We start from the raw sequence: 17,094 nt of genomic DNA on the forward strand, positions 1-17,094 counted from the left end.
AACTCAAGCCTAAGCTTGAATAAACCTGACAATGAGGTTCAAATGAGCAAGCTAGCCTGGAAGACTGGCGATAGGCTGGCAGTGCTTGGCAGAATATGATAAGCGTGTTACACAATGCACCTAGAGATTTCCCAATTTTCCAATGTACATGTGAACATTAAAAATTGAACGGCAACACAGGAAAAGAAAAGCAGAAAATGAAAAAAAGGTGGGTTTGGGTTTGGTTTGGTCTTTACCTGCACTGCAAAGCAGACAAAAGGAATGGTTGTTCTCAGCTGAGAGGACAAACCCTTGTGGTCAGTGAGCGGCACCTTGGTGATAAACACAGAACGAGAAAGTGAACACAGCTGTAAGTCCAGCCAGCCCAGATAAAACTCATACATATATACAGGGACACTCTTCCCCAGCTGCCCAGATGGGCCACTTCAGCACACAAAAGTTATTCTGGCATGCCAGCTGCAGGAAAAAGCTAGCCCACACAAAACCTAGTCTCTCCAGTCCTTCACAGCACCCTGGCACACTTTAAAAAGCACACAGGTAGACTGAAATGCATCAGTGGGCTGCCTGGAAGCCTATTCTTCTAAATTCCCCATTTCTTCCCACTTCCAGGAGGCACCAGCAAAGCCTGCAATGCTGCCTATTCCTAAGGCATTCACAGGAAATACCTGCAAGCAAAGAAACCAGCAGGCTGTCAGGCCTTACCTGCAGGGGTCTCTTTCCAAACCAACAGTTTCCTCCTCCTGAGGTTGGCTCTGGCCCAGGTGAGATGTACTTCAGAGGGAGAGCCACCACCGTAGGGATCTGAGGCTGTAAGTGCTGTGATCAATGGGGACTGGACACTTTGGCAGCCTCATCTCCAAGCCTGCATTGCTTTCACCCTTTGGAACAGCACAAGATGGGGAAAAAAGCCTGCAAGTGCTTATATCCTGCTATTTTATCTCGACACCTTTTGCCAGGTGTTATGCCATGGAAAAATTTTGTTCATTTTAGCACGCTGCCCCAGTTGCAACAAAGGTGCCTGTGTGGCTCTGCTGCAATTAGTCAGACGTGTCTGCTTGTTGCTGGAGGCAAGGAAAGAAGCAACATGCCAGCGAGACTCTTAAAGCAGGTAACACAGAAAACATCTATTTGTTCATCACAAGGAAGTAAAATGATAGCTCATCGGAGCTGAACTGAAAAGACCTAACGTGCAGCCCTAAGGTGGACCCAAGAGAAACGTGTTAAGTTACCTGCAAGGAAAACCAAGGAGACGGCTGGAAGAGTAGTGCAGCACAGAGATAAGGGGAGCCCCCAACCCAGCTCTGTATGAAGAGGAGGCAAGGAAAACCTCAAGTTGGGGGAACATGTTAAGATCTGATGATGCTTCTTATCTGATGGTAAGATCTCATGCTTGTCCCAAGAGCATAATTTGAAATAAATGACTCAAGTGGAGACAAGGTCCTCTCAGTGAGTCACCTGCAATGAATCAGGAGCAAAGCAAAGCAAAACAAACAAAACAATAACAAAACCACAACCTCCCCCCCCCCCCCAAAAAAAAAAAAAAAAAAAAAAAAAAACACTTTAGCCACTCGATATAGGCATGAACTTCTTCCCACTGTGGCTATTGCTCTTTTTGATAAAGAAGAGACCTGACAAGGAAGAAGCTACCACTGCTCCCCCAGCCCCTGGCCTCTGTCAGCAGGAGGGTCTGTGAGGCACGGCCACATCTTCTCCTGCAGCTCCTTCTACGAAGGCTTATTCAGAGCTGGGTGCAATGCACTAAGTATTTTCCACCAGCATCAGGTGGGTGGCATACTGGAAATCCTCAAGACAGGGCTTGGATTTGCAGGATATCAAAGGGAAGATCGTTATATCGGGCAGGATCAAATAGCCAGCCAGACTAAATGAGGTGAGATATGAGGACGCTTACTTAGGGCCAAAGGTTAATGCCTCCCCACATGACGAGGGCTGGTATCTGAAGAATCCAGAGGCCACCATGCAGATATTGACCTTTGCCTGGGGAGCTGAGAAATGGTGCTCACCGGCTTCAGGGTCATGCAAGTGCTGCAGCAGAGACAGTCTGGAGCAGAAACTGAGATACTGTTGCTAGAAGAAAGTGATAGCATCAGTAAACAGACCTGGGAAAAAATAAGCTGTCTCTGGCTTGATTCATTGCGAGCCCAGCTAGCTGAACTCAAGCACAGGGACAGAGCCTGAAAGACTGCAGGCTCACGAGACGGTGCCTCCACATAAATGACGCTGGAGGACTAGAAGGATTACCTTTCCAGAGGATCAGAAGGATTGCCTTTGCAAACAGAGCACCTCTTTCCCTCCCCTGACAGCTCCCAGACCCCAGAGGGTGATGCTCTGCCAAACCAACCCAAAGGGGACCAGGCGGAGATGTCAAGCCATCCTGCATGGCCACTGCCTCTTTCATTCATGCTCGTAGAGCATCCCCCGGGCTCCACGCCAGCTCCGAGGGGAACGGGGACAAACCAGGATGGCCATGGTGGGAACAGCCCCCGGGAAGCCCCCGTGCCTGGCCGGGTGCAAGCGCAGCCCTGCAGTCACTGGGAGCAGCCAGAGGATAATGCATAGCAGCTGCTGGCATTCCTCCTGTGCCCTGGGCGCAATCAAGCCCAGCAGTTGACTGACTTTTCCAGCGTTACTGAGAGCAATGGAACAGCGTCAAGGATACCTAGGAATTTCCCTTTTATCACAGCTGTAGCCACAGCGCGTTTATAGGAAGCAGAAGGGATCAGTGGCCCAGCCATCAAGTATTTTCCTAATTCTCTCCACAGCACAAGTGGTAGGCACATTTTCTCCCTCTCCTCATGCTCTCCTTACAGATCCAGCACAAGTGCTGTACCAGTGCTGGAAAAATGGGGCCAGCTGAGGTTTTTGGAGGTTATGCATTGCTTTCTGGGTCTTGCAGTGAAAAGTTTCAGCAAAAGCACACGTGTATTATACTGCCAGTACTACAGAGCTGTAAGTCAGACACCATTTGAAAGAAAACTTCAGGGCTCCAAGGCAGAACTTATCCAAACCAAATCCTTCACAGACATAAAAATTATTTAAATAAACCAGAACAAGTCACTTAAGTATTTCATTGTTTGCGAAGTAGTTTATATGCAACAGTGGGAGGCAGAGGAAAAGTGTTTGCATAGAAACTCCTAAGAAAGCCCATTATATGGCACTTCCCAACAAACCCCAGGCTGTTATCCCAGCTGTAATCAGTCTCATTGTGCAACAAACACGATCAAAGGGAAAAGATCGTGAACGCTCCCATACGAGAAAACCCTTGGCCACTGAGCAAGGAAATTACCCGGGCAATATAAGGTATCGCTCATCTCGCTGGCTGTCCTTGAGAACTAGACCATGGCATACAGGAAGATAAAAACAAGCTGAGAATACGGAATTAGTAGATGCTGAACCTTTTTTTTTTTTTTTTTTTTTTTTTTTTCCAGATAGAAAGCATTTTCCAGCTCAATTTAGACCATTTTTTTCCATACTTAAAAAAAAAAAAAAAGTGGTAAGAAAAAAAATCTCATTTCATTTCTAGTTCACCTACAAAACACTATACAGACATTTCTTAGAGTTAAGAAGAGAGATTGGAAGTTTCTCTTTATATGTATTAGTTAATCATATTTAGTGAGGTAAAGGGAAAAGAAATATTGGTCTTGACACGTGCTACTAAAACCTCTAAGCTAAATAGTTGTAAATATACATTATAAATAGATATCCCACAAGCACAATGGATGCATGTTACTTTATATGAGCTATTAAAGGACTAGCCTGAAAATATGCAGACTTTAAGACCATGTTTTAAGAAATTCTAACCAAAAACACATGCAGAGTATGCATTGTAGCAGATAATTGCACATCGTGAAGCACAGCTCATACAGAAAATAGAAACGGTGTAGCAACATGCGTTTTTTGTCTAATAGAGAAGCCCATGTATTATAAAAACACTTCCCAGTTTCCTTCTAAGAAAGCTAACTTTTTAGGCACTACAGGTCACTAACCTCTAGAAACTCACTAATCTAATCTGCAGTGTGTAAACACACATGAATTTACAAGATCCAAGAGAATGCTATTTTTAACATCTTCCCTTGTCCAAAACATCAGCTTGCTAAAAAAAGAAAAAGGAACGGCAGCCCACAAATCTCAGAAAAAAAAAAAACACAAAACCCAAATGCTCGTCCTCTCCAGTCAACAATTCTTTCTCATTTCCATCTTTCATCTCCCGAAATCTAGGGAGGCTGTATTTTTTTTTCCCAGGATACTCAGCAATTCAGTGCAAAATGAGAAAAGGGGTGATCTCTTTCCTTTAAAAGACTGCTGACAAACTTTGTTTGGCTAAAGGGGACATTAAGCACTTTCTTTAGCTGAGATTTCTGCTGTCTTTAACAGGAAGAAACCTCAGCTGTCTGATCCACTTTTCCTTTAAGATCTTGTATGAAATCATTACCTGTTGCGTGTATGTACAGGGGAACAAAAGCATTTAAGTATAAGCTGCTGCTTTTCAAAACCCCATTCTTTACTGGTCTGAGATGACTAATGGAGCTATAAAACTGCACCATCAATCCAGGAATCATGAATATACCTTAGTTGCCTTTTTAAGGTGTTTTTGTGTGCTTTACAAGCCTTGCTGGAGGCTTCGAACTTGTGCCGATAGGATGGTAATTCTCATTACTTGCTCCTAAAGCCAGGCTGAAACCTCATTGTTTTTGTTTCCTAGAGAAAGAGCTAAGATCACATCTGCGTTTTATAAAAGCTCCTGAATAGTTGCTGATCAACAACAACCAGCAGCCAAAGCTCTGCCTCCAGAAACTTGCATTGTTTTTCAGTTGGAGTTGCTAGATACAGCGTCCTCGTAAAAAGTCTGGTTAAGTCATTTAAGCCCTGAAACCGAGAACTATACTTCCCTGAACAGCTAGCATTAATTGTTACTAATGAGAATTATATCCAAAGGATTCTGGACTGCATTGTTCAGCTTCCTTTGTTCTTTAAAGGATACTCATCATCGAGCTAAAATCCACCAGTACTTCTAGGTTTTGTGCAATGAGGCTATTTCAAGCTAGTAACTCAGATGTAAATGGGGAAAAAAAAATACATTTTCCTATCTGTTTCCCGGGTTTTATTATAAGATCTGTGCAGGCATTAAAACAGTAGGGCAGGGAGCCGGAGCTGCGATGGGAATTAAGAAGTTGCATGTGTAAAAGCATTCACGCTACTCGCTATTGGCCAGGGCTGGGGGAGGACTCATAAACCTCGCTGCGATTTCTCCAACCAGCACATGGGCTGAATTTTACAAGGACCGGGCTCGCAGTGAACCAGAAGAGAGGCAGCTGATGCCTGCTGCCCGGGGGCTGCCGGAAACCCCCACCGCACCGAGTGCCGGGGGCTCGCAGCGCAGGGGGCCCTGGGGCTGCCGGGCTCTCCTGGCAGACCACTTTTCCTGACCGTTCCTAGAAGTTGGAGATGTTCTCCTGCCCCAGCTCATTTTTTTGTGAATTACAGCAAGTCCATCAGCCCCCCTTTCCCAGCTGTTGGTGCTCCTTGCACTTTTTCATGTACAGGCACCACAGGCACAGTTTGGGGTCACACACAGCTCAGCGCATGCATAGCTCTGATGCCAGAGCAGATGATCCAGCTGGTTGTGCCCTTGGGCACCCCAAGGCAAATGAGCAAGTGGTGCCATAAATCCCCCACAAATTGTTGGATTAGGGGGAATGATTGGAAAAGTGTTCAGGTGGGCTTGGAGTGTGGGAGCTCAGGGGTAGGAACCACTCACAGGACAATGGGGCTTCTTCAGGGGATACCAGTTGGGGACTGGGGATGGAGGGGTCCCCAGATGCCCTCTGCCACCTCAGACTTCTCTACTCACAGCACTTCCATCTCGCTCCATGCTGGTCCCTGTTGGAAGCAGGGCAGAAGTAGGTCTATAGCTAAGTGCTGTGGCAGACTGTTCCGCACGCTGGCATCGATTTGTCCTCCCCCAAACACATGGTACACATACACATGGCTGTCACAGAGAGGGGAGATAAGAGCTTCTCCTGCAGCAAGCAAATTGCAGCCAGTTATGCTGGGAAGGCATGGAGGAGGTCACTGGGTTCCCTTCCTCCCTAGCCCGTGGGAACCCCTGCACTCCCAGGTACCCGCAGCTTATGATAACGTGGGATGGGGTTCAGCAGGTCCAAGCTGCCTACAGTGCCCACAGGCAGGCTGCAGTTTGTCCCAGCTTTGCTCCCCAAGATGATAACTTGGCCACCATACAGCTAGATCTTCGCAGTACGTTGTGCAGGTGGTCAGAAAAGCCTTGGCCATGCTAGATTCACTCCCCAAGGAGCACTTTACACCACGTTGTGCTCTCCTTGTCCTATAGCACTGCACATGCTATCTAGCAGGGATCTAGTGGGTTTGCACTTAGTCACGAGCTGCTTGGTAGGCTCCTACCAGAAAAAGCAGCATTTTTTCCATCTCCACTGGAGACTCTTGAAGGTGTCCAACCTGTAACACTGATCTAAAAGGCTCTCTTAGCATGGTGTTCTTCATTCAGATCTCCAGTGTTAACAGTCACTACCTTTTCCCCAAATGCAAACTAGCACCTACCTATTGATTTCAAGAACCCTGCGAAGATAGCTTACGTGATGGATCCATGAACCCCTCGTTGAATTGCAGACCTGCTGAACACTCACAGAAAGCTAGGGGTATAAGAGTGAAAATAACCTCCCAGGTGAAGGATATTGCTATGGCCAAGATATAATCTCTGAGGGCTTATCTTCAGGTGGAACTAGGAAGATATGGAAAGCCATACGTTTCAAAACAGGATGAGAAGAGCTCAGCACAGCACAGCTGCAGGACACAAAGTAGCTGGCTCAGGACAGGGAAGATCTTTGCAGCACGGAGCAAAAGCTGAGCCCCGGGTGGATTGGGAGTCGGAAAGGACAGCAAGAGCTGTGGGTTGGATTTCACAAGGAGCATTGTCCCCTTCAGGGAGAGCAGCAATAGGAAACGCATACATTTTTTTCCACCGTGGCGCAGAATTAGACTGCGAGGAACTGTAATTTGGGACTCACACTGAGGCAGGGGAACAATTCACCACCCTGCCGGCTGGGATTTTCTTCATTCCTCCCTGCCCCTAAAACACCAGTCACCAACCTGCGGGCAGGAGGGGAGCCCCCACCCGGGGCAGACACCAAGCGAGCCCCACTCCTTTTAAAACCAGCCTCACCCCTCCGCGGGAAAACTCCCCAAACCCGCGATCCCAAAGCCGGGGAAGCCTCGGGGAGCCCCCGACCCCCTTGGGCGCGGGCGGCTCCGCGCTCAGCGGCGCGCCCCGAGTTTCCCACGGAGCAGCCGCTGCCCGGCGCGACCCGGAGGGGCCGAGCCGTGCCAAGCCAAGCCAAGCCAAGCCAAGCCGAGCCGAGCCGTGCCTTGCCGGGGCGGTGCGCGGGGGCCGCCGGTGTCCGCGGAGCCGGGGCGGGGCGCGGGGCGGTGCGGAGCGGGGCGCGGTGCGGGGCTGCGACGGGCACACGTGGTGGCTCAGCCCCCCAAAAAGGCTTCTCCCGGCCGGCGGCAGCGGCCACTTCGGAGCTCGGCCCCCGGAGGTGGGTCGGGGCGCAGGGGGCTGGCTGCGGAGCGGCGCCGCCCGGCCGTGCGGGGAGCCCTACCTGGCGGCACGATGAACCTGACGGCCGAGAGCCACCGCGTCCCGCTGAGCGACGGGAACAGCATCCCGCTGCTGGGGCTGGGCACCTACGCCGACCCCCAGAAAGTAAGTCCGGGTCCCGGGGCAGGTGGGGAGCTGCCCTCCTGCTCCTTTCCTCTCCTCCCTCCCGCGCCCGGCTTGCCTTTTGCTCCTTTCCGCGCAAACTTTAAAGGAGGAGAAAAAAAAAAAAAAAAAAAAAGGAAAAAAAAGCCCGACTTCTGTTAAGAGCACCGGCAACGCGCAGAGGAGGAAAGGTGGGAAGAAGGGGAGAAATATCCCAAAATCCTGCCGATCCCAAAATCCTTGCGCCGCGCGCCTCACCTCCCGCACCGCCGCCGAGCTCCGCGCCTGGGGGCGCACGGGGAAGGGGCTGGGGGCCGGGGACCCCCGGGGGCGCCGCGGGCAGCGGGAGGGGGGCAGCCCCCGGAGAGCATCGGGTCCTCGTAGGGGGTCCCCGAGCCCCCTTCCCGGGTGGGGGCGCCGCGTTTCGGCTCCCCCGGGCTGGCCCCGCTGCCCCCGGCGCTGATAAGACGAGGGATTTCGGACCGTCTCGCAGCTGGCCCCGCCACTTTCCAAGGAATGTTCCTGAAACAAAGACCCAAATTCCTGCATCCTGATTCCTGCGGCTCCCACAGCTGACTGCCAGCGGCCAAACCACTCTCAAATACTCTGCATCTCTCGGTTTTGTGCGTCCCGGGCAGGCATCCCAGCTAACTGTGGCACTTTTCTGCTGCGTCAAGGCCGTGGAAGCACACCTGATGCTCCTTCCCTCCGCGCACCTGGGAGCACAAAGGCAATTCCCTAGCAGCTACCTTTCGTTCTCCTAAGCAGACTGATCTTTCAGCAGCGCTTTTGTGTTTGTTTCTTCGAAGGGAAGCGATAGAGGTAGTGTTGCCAGCCCCCTTCTTGTGTAATAGTATCAGAGTTGAGATGCAATGTTGCATGCATGACTCTGCATACCACGAGGTATTTAAAAATACCTTTTTTTTTTTTCCTTTTTTAAGAAAATTCTTGATTAAAGCCATTTAACAACTGCTAAATGTGGCATATTAATGTCAAAGAAGACCCTCAGGAAACGCTGCTGCAGGCAGTGGATGAGTGATGCAGAAGGGGTGTGAGAAATCCCCAGAGCTGCCGGTATCCTCGCTTAGCAGCGCCGGTTCACCCAGGGAGAATCAGTGGGAATCTGCAATTTCAGAGGCTGGGCACCGTCCCCCACATCACTAGAGTTTCTGGAGATATTTTTAGCTAGTGATGTTCCTTGAATAAGGGTTGGCGAAACAAAATTAAACTCTCTAACACGAGCTTTAATGTACCACAGCCGAACGTTGCATAATTTGGTGACAAAACAGTTCCGAGCAAACTTGGAGCCGCTCTTTGCAGTTCTGCCTGCCATGCCCCCAGCCTTTGGGTTGCTGACAAAGGGGTAACCCAGCCTCACCGTGCTTCCCACCCACAGCCTGGGTGAGCTGTGGCATTATTTAGCTAAAGCTGGCTGCTTGGAGTGGTAGGAATCTTCCTGAGTCCAGCCGGGAAGCAAAGGGATTCCCCATCCAGGGGCAGCCTTCTCGGCTAAGAGTAACCCTGCTAAGAGTTCACTCTGCAGAAGGTCCGATGTCCTGAAAGCACCACGGCCGCAGTCCCGCTCCTTCTGCCCCAGCCCTGCAAAATCCCATGTCCTCCTTTGCCCGCCTGCGGGTCAGAGTGACAGCAAGCCCTCCCTGTGGAGCTCGTCCAGCAGTCATCAATCATTTTTAGGTGCTGGTGTTTTCCAGCCGAATCAGCCCCTGGGAACTGGCTTTCTGCGTGTGCCTCCTTTGTTTTCTGGGGACAGGACAATGCAGACATGGCTTTGCTATGGCAACCCGAATTGAGAGCAATTGGGACCCCTGCGTAAGGACACCCTCCGTGGGGATGAGTGCGTGTCCCAGCCACCCATTCACACTCCCCCCACATGTCTGTAGGAGTTTGATTCTCTGAGCTGTCTCCCTTGCACATTATAAAAGTGTTAGAAAGTTGTGAGCAGGAGGAGGAGCTGCGAAGAGGTAGCACGAAGCACTGAGAATTCCCTTGCAGAAGTCTCCTTTTCTCAGGAGACCAGGTGAAACACTACGTGTTGATCCGGAGGCGCTGCAGCCCTGTGCTAGGATTAGGACAGTGTGTTTGAGTCGGGGAATGTGCCAGGGAGGGCAGCTGGGGAAACGTGGTAGCAGGGCACTGCTGGATTTGTTGCAGGATTGTTTGCAGCTGCTGGTTGGTGATGGGGCAGGGCAGTTAAATGGGTCACGGCTTAGAGCTTGTCCATCCCCAAAAAAATGCTTTGCCAACGGGAGGATGGGGGGCTTCTGTTAAGGTCTTGCCATGGCAGCGAAGTGTGGCTGAGCTGGGACAAGCTGCTCTGCTGAGTGCTGACTTGTGCCTGGCGCACCTTCCACCGGGATGCCTGGCAAGGTTTCCATCCTGTTCCTCTTGCCTAGAGAGTTGAAAGGGATTGTGGCAACAAGGGACAGTTTCAAGGTTTACCTTAGCGAGCAAGGCTATAAACTAGCACTGACATGTTTCCCTTAAAGCAGTTAGCTGTAGCCTTTTGTGGCCGAATTGCTTCAGAAGCTGCATCTGAGCCACCCGTTCGCCAGCGGTGGGGGCAGACAGCTGGTGGAAGTTGCGGTGCCAGCCGTCCCGGGCACGCTGTTTCTGCTCATGAGTCAGATCTCCGCGACATGTAGCCATTTCACGCTTTGATATGAAACGCAGAGCCGCTCACTTGTCAGATTATTCATCTTGCTCTTGGAGGCAGACCTTTTTTTTTTTTTTTTCAAAGGTTATTCACCCTGGCACCTCCGTGTCAGAGCAGCTTGTCCAAAACAAATCTGTTTTCTCAATCTGGCGCTGTAGCCCAGTAGCTCGTAACAAGCCTGGAGCGTTCTTCCTGAAGTGCAGGAATGCGCCCGCTGGTTAAGCAAACCAGGCATATCTAGCTAGCCACGGAGAGGGAAAGCTGTTCCTCTGATGGCTGGTTACAAGGAAATAGAGGCAGGAGGCCAGCTTTCATGTTTCGGGCTTTGTCTGGGTAAACTGCACAGCAGCGCGTTCAGAATTGAAATGTGTCAGCAGCTCAGCTTAAATAACTTAATTATTCTCCTAAAGACTACTTCGGAAGATAAGTCATGCTTCTGCAGTTGTGAAACATCAGACAGAAAAATAGAATCTGTTGGCTGAGGCTTGGTCTTGTGCACGAGCTTACTGACTCAATGAAGCACATCGCTCGGCTGGAGCAGAGCTGGCTGCTGGGGAAGAGGGCTGCTTGACAATCAGGTTACTTTGTTGAAAGCTTTTTCCCCTCACTTAAAGGAGAGCTGCTCTTCTGGCTGGATACGGGTTGAATTAATTACTCGAGACTAAAACCACCCATAGCACAAAGTTGGGGGTTGCTTTTTGTCTTATTCTCCTAGCACAGCAGGAAAATGCAAAGAATGCACTTGCTATCAGCTCATCTCCTACCAGAAAGAAAAGAATCTTCATTGGGTCATAGAATTAGTGATAAATCTGGACTGATAGTTAAAAAAGCACTTAGAAAACACTTTTGCTGCTCTAAGTGGTGTTTCCTATTCTTATTTCCAAGGAATGCTAATAGCTGTCTTACCAAAAAGCTTAGTTTGCTTTTTGGCGCAGATGCCAGCGCACTGAAGTTGATTTTGTGCTCTCCTTGCACAGGGAAGGAAACAAGTAAAATCTTGCCTGCCATAAATTTGTCTAGCAAGGATGGACTCAAGCAAAACACTGAAAATCCCAGTCACTGCCTCATTTTCTCTCTTCCCTTCTCCCCACTGTTCTTTCCCTTCATGGATTTGGGAGGGAACCACAGCGGGAGCATGGTGTTTGGACTATCAAGGGCCTCCAGATGGCTTTAAAATTTGAGGTCAATCCTGCCTCTGTCTGGCTGCATGGATCCTCCTGGCAAAGCCCTGAGCATGCGGGACTGGCTCTGCCAAGGCTGCGCATCCAGCTTTCCCTCCCCAATGGCCTCCAAGCTTTTGACCCTATTCTTGGGGGTATTAAACACCTTAAAGGGGGAAAAGTGGGAGAAGGCAGCCCCAGGGGGGCCGGAGGGGAGGGTGGAGGAGGAGGACAGCCCCCATGTCGAGCCTGTAGCATCACCCCATGTGAGTGCAGAGCTGGATCGGGGGGCTTGGTTCCCAGTGCCACCAGTGAGTGGTACCCACACCCGGCGGGCAGTGGATGAGGTGCGGATATGAGCAGGCTCAGAGGGGAAAGGTGCTAAAAACGCTCCTAAATCCTGGAAATCCTACGCCTCGTTAAAACTGCCCTTACGCCCGCTTCACTTCATAACTCATCCCTGTCAACGCGGCTAAGATCACCAGCCCGGTGCCTCCACATAAATACTGGCTGTCTCCCTGGAAGGTCAAGGGGCCTTGGCCGCACATCCCCTCCTGCCTTCCTGTTTTGACTGAGGGAGGAGAGGGCTCAGAGGGAAGGTTGTAGCAACCACACTGTACACAGGCACTGCTTCTGAAACATAAGATTGGGCAAAGCGCTCAAGAATAGCACTGGGTGAGGGCTTTTGGCAAGTTGTGACTCTGCTAAAAATGAGGTTCTGAGGTAGCCAAATCCATTCATAAATTGGAAGCAGTTTTGTGGAATAGTTTCAGGCAAAACAAATGGCAAAGCATTTCATTTTGGGCACTGGCAGTACAAGCTGAGGAATCAAAGGATTATTAAAGCAGTTGGAGGGAGCAGTTGCCTTACCCCGAATAGCCCACTGGTTAGGGAGCCCACATGGGCGGTGGGAAACCAGATTCAGTTCTCCCCAACACCTCCAGGGATCAGATTCTTATCACACCACCCAGGGAAATAATGCGATCGTGGGGTATGCGGTAGCTTGAGGGGGGCAAGAAGAACCATGCACACGTTGAAGAGGGAGGAGCACCCGTCCCACAGCCCAGTGGCTCTGGCTGCTGAAGGGCTCTGTGTGATTTCTTGCCAGGCAGGAGAGACCCGTGCCTGAACCCCTAACTGCCACAAAGTCACCCTCGTGAGTGTGAGCCTGGCTTTTGCTTAAGAAGGGATGGCTGGTTTGAATTAGGGAAAGGAAAAGTTCATCCAGGCCTCCCGCATCCGATCTGAGTGACCAAGTGAAAAGTCTTTTTTGGCACCCTGAGCTACTTTCTACACCCAAGCTAGAAGCTGAACAGAGTAATTTTTTGCTGTATAGTCCCAGTAGCCCCTAGTGCTCTCGTAGGATCTTTTATGCCAAAAATGTTCCTCGCACGAGGGCGCGCACACAAAATATTTCAATCAGCCCTCATGGTGTGGGCTGCATCTCTGCTGCAGGCTGCTCTTCGCTGGGGCTGGCCGCAGGCAACCTTAAAGCCAAAAGAGGTATCAGTTAACTTGTCCCCATGGTGAGATACCTGGATCTCTAAGCTGCAGTACAGGGAGATTACACATGATTTAATTCTCTTTGTTTTCCTCCTGGCCATCAGCAGCTTCTGAAACATGATCAGATGAAGACAGCAATGATAGCAGGTGACTTGTAGAGTCACCTGGCTTGATCCAAATCCATGAAATGGATGGGGTATTGAAATTCCCAGGCAGCAGCGATATCTAAGATCTTCGCAGTTGGGTTGAAGCTTAAAGGCTTCCACTTCCTGATCTCTTCTCTATTAATTTCTCCTCCAAATCCAAGCTTTCTTCTTCATCCCAAGGCAAACCTCCCACTCTGCTACAAGATTTTACTTGAAAGAAGTAATAGAGGTAGAAGCAGGAATTGCCATAACATGCACATGTCCTTACAGCCTTAGTTTACTTCTCACAGCACACTATTAAACAATAAAAAAAAAGTACCACAGCCCTATTAACATGAACAGTAGCACGCAAATATGTATGTGAACTCAGAGTACCTGGAGTATGAAGTATTACCTCTGTAACGAACCTGCATAAAATCACCACAGATGTAGGCCAGTGATACATTTTGCCTTTTTTTCACCTTAAAAAAGGTATCAGGAACCCAATTTGAAAAGAGCTCGGGGGAGTCAGCTGACACACTTGGCTACAGACTGTCATATTCATGCCCTGAACTTAAGCAGTAAATAAGCTCCCAGAAGAAAACTTAGTAAATAAATAGATAGATAAATTGTGGGGCCATATTCCCCTAGCAGCATTTCCAGAGGACATCGTGCCCCTTTCCAGTCCCTGCTGGTGACCACTGCTGGCTTTCTCAAGCCATTTGCTTTCTGAGCAGCAGCATTTCCCTGTGGGTATTAATTGACCTTATCCCCAGGGAGCAGCAGAGACATGCTGCCTCTCAGGGCTGGGATTTCCAAGGCATCTCTCAGGGTCTCCGAGGACATCCTAAAGCCACACTCCCAAGCTGAGACCCACACACTAGAAGCAAAGGTGGGAGGAAAGAGGCACATTACTGCAGCCCGGGGAGAAAACCATGCCTGAGCTGCTCTACATCCACCAAGACAGCTCCTTGCTTGCCTATGAATAAACCATTAGCCTAGCCTTCAGGCTGAACAATATTTACCCCGAAACTATGCTTCTGTAGCCAGATCAAAGTTATGACTCAGTTGGTTTCCCACTTGCAGGACTAGACCCTACCCTAGCCATTCTGCTTGCAGCATGCAAGTGGCACACCTCACCTTCGGTTATGGGCAGCAATGCCCTCATTGCTTAATCTCTCAGATTTTGCTCCTTATTCCTCGATTAAGTCACAGTTACTGGCAAGACCTGGTTGCCAAGAGTGGATGAAGGCAGCATTTCTTGGTATTTGGTCCCCAGATGCCGGGATGAGGCAGCAGCAGGTGCCAGCAGAACAACATGGCTCTCGGGCAGGAGAGCAGCCAATGGTTTGGAAACTCGATCAAAAGCCCCGTAAGTAAGAAGTGACAGGAGAAGGAGTCTGTGCAAGGCTTCAAGAAACTGCAGTGACTCTGGGCTATGTTACCACCTTAATCCATCCCTGCTTTTTGCTACACAGATGGCGAGTATGCCAGAGCACGAGGGACAAACGCTTAAGGCCCTGCTTTCACGGGCTGTCCTTCTCATCACAAATAAATGAGGGTACCAAGTAGAAAAATGCACAAAATCAAACGGTTTTCAAACAAATCCTGCTTTCATCACTGACTTTTGCTAAAAATCTTAAAGTTGCATAGCACATTTTTTATTTCCCTGTCATTTATACTTTAATGGCGTATTTGCCACCAACGAAGAGCAGAGTTCATTTATCTTGCAAATAATCAGAGCCTTTTCCACTCTGCCATACAACTTTCCTGCTCTGCAGCTGGAACAGTCTTTCTACACTCCCATGCCTTCAATGCTTTCTCAGCCGTGACCTCTCCTCCCCCTGCCTGCTACCACCTCTTGACGCCTCAGTTCCTGCTACCTCCCTGTAATCTCATGTTATACAATGGAACAGTTTTGGCTTGCATAAATGCAAGATCGCATCTCTAACTCATTAAGAAAGAAAAATTAAGTCATCTAATTATATATATATATATATATATATATATATATATATAAAAGACCTGTTAATCAGAAAAGCCAGCCTATTTTTTTCTGATATGTGGCAAGCTCAAAAGCTACCTTTTGCACAAGATCTATCCTTTTACTGGTGAAGTCAGATTTGACAAAATGACTTATCACCCTCTGTCAAGCTGGAGAAAAGATTCTTGCACATAGCTTTCTTTACAATGTAAGCTGTGTTTTTATGAGTTTTATTTGCACAAAGCTCTATTTTATTGGCTCTAAGTGCTGAATTCACAGAATTGCCTGTTTGCCTTTCTCTATCTTCTCTGCTGAAATCTCTATGGTTCTTAGTTTCTATGAATCCCGCAGCTTACAAGAAAACAAACTGATAGTATGACTAATCTCTGCTTCATGCCAGTGGCTTCTGTGGTGTTTCCAGCTCTGAACACGATTAGCGTCTAATCATATGTGGCAGATTAAAAGCTTCATTCACTGAAACGGTCAACATGTGAAATGCCTGATGGGAATAGACCTAGTCTCAAGGAAGAAGGCAAATGAAAGACTGACTTTCTAGCTACAAAGTTCATCAACCTATGGAGCAAAACAGCCACAGAATCAGTAGTTGCAGAAAATGGTAGGTTTCTTAGTTTGCCCTGATGAGCAGATGGCATCACTGGTAAGTCAGAGTGACTTAGCCCCCCACCCTCAAACATGAACACGCCTTAAACTACGGGACCAAGAGATGCGTATCCCCCTTGTGCAGGGCGGATGACCCGGGCTGATGAAGGTGTTGACAGCTAGATAATTGCCTGGCCCTGGTGCAGCGCTGCCTGTGTAATCCAAGCGGAGGGGCTGGCTCTTGCAGCCAACCTGGCACGGCTTCACTTGGCTCCTGGAGGCGGCACCGACACACTGCCGGAGCGCTCCGGGGGGAGAAGTTCCCAGAGCAAGGCGACATTTAGGAGATGACAGCTTTGGCTGGGAGCTGGTACGGCTCTCGGACGGTGGATATCAGATGCTAACATCACCCGCTGAGCTAGATGTCTGGCTGTGACAGAGGGTGGAACTGCATTTAATCGGTCCAGATGCAAAACTAATAGAAGGTTAATCCAGATAAGCTTTTAAGGACGGTAGCACTACCCAAAAACAGTCTTAAGGATTCTTGTTTGAAAAGTAACCAAACAGGAAGCAGACCTTTTCCGTTCCATAGCTGCGCACGGCAGTGACGAGCACGAGCTGTTTCAATACATCCCTCTTCCAAAAACTACAAAGCTAGCTGTTACCAATGCAAGAATATGCAGCCCAAATATTGACCAAAAAAAAAGATTACTTTTTCTCTTTCTCTGGCTTTGTCAAGATGCTGGATTTTTAACCCTGCCCAAGAGCCATAGGGAAAGCCCTTCTATGTAAATAAAAGTTCTGCAGACTGCTTTACAGAAGTGGAGACAGGGAATCGCCAGCATTGTTGAAGAGAGTGGAAAAACTGAACCCCTACAAGTGAGTCATCTGAATTAACATGACTGAAAGATACACTTTTTGGCAAGGACACTTAGAGCCCAATTTTCCAGGCAAACCTGCTCCATTTTCTGAAACGTCCCTGAGTGACTCCATACGTTAAACGTGGCCGCGCACTCCCACGTGTCCCTGGTGCCGTGCGGTTCCCCGAGGAACAGCGTGAGCATGTTCTTACAGCTCATGCGGGAAGCGAACATCTGGGCTGCGTCTTCGGTTGACCCAGGAGGCCACATTTGTCAAAACTTGAAAACGCTGTGCAGAAAATGCCTCTTTAAGCTTCATCAAAGCCAACTTTTGTTGGTTCAGCTAACTAGGTGGTGGAATTCCCCAAGCTTTACATCTGCCTTCACAAACGTTTCTGCCAACTGGTGCCAGAAACCTCTCCCCTTTAACTC

The 17,094-nt window shown here is 49.2% G+C and overlaps 1 protein-coding gene and 1 long non-coding RNA gene across 8 annotated transcripts in view; one reads left to right on the forward strand and one right to left on the reverse strand.

Annotated features, from left to right (window-relative positions):
- LOC101797243 (uncharacterized) overlaps window positions 1-8,928 on the reverse strand; it is a 29,652-nt gene extending 20,724 nt beyond the window's left edge. For 2 of the 7 annotated variants that reach the window (XR_011809703.1, XR_005269575.2), the window contains exon 1: window positions 8,015-8,928. This is a non-coding gene — a long non-coding RNA (uncharacterized lncRNA). Of the gene's footprint in view, window positions 1-236; window positions 1,513-8,014 lie in introns of those variants that run through there. The other 5 variants (XR_005269567.2, XR_003494567.3, XR_003494634.3 and 2 more) reach the window with 5 other exon arrangements.
- Window positions 7,487-17,094, forward strand: part of AKR1D1 (aldo-keto reductase family 1 member D1) — a 33,753-nt gene continuing 24,145 nt past the window's right edge. Inside the window, exon 1 of the mRNA XM_027448117.3 lies at window positions 7,487-7,759. Within this exon, the coding sequence (XP_027303918.1) occupies window positions 7,667-7,759 (93 nt within the window). The 5' untranslated portion in view covers window positions 7,487-7,666. The remainder of the gene's footprint in view (window positions 7,760-17,094) is intronic.

Source organism: Anas platyrhynchos, chromosome 1 (assembly GCF_047663525.1).
Source record: "Anas platyrhynchos isolate ZD024472 breed Pekin duck chromosome 1, IASCAAS_PekinDuck_T2T, whole genome shotgun sequence".
NCBI classification, from domain to species: domain Eukaryota; kingdom Metazoa; phylum Chordata; class Aves; order Anseriformes; family Anatidae; genus Anas; species Anas platyrhynchos.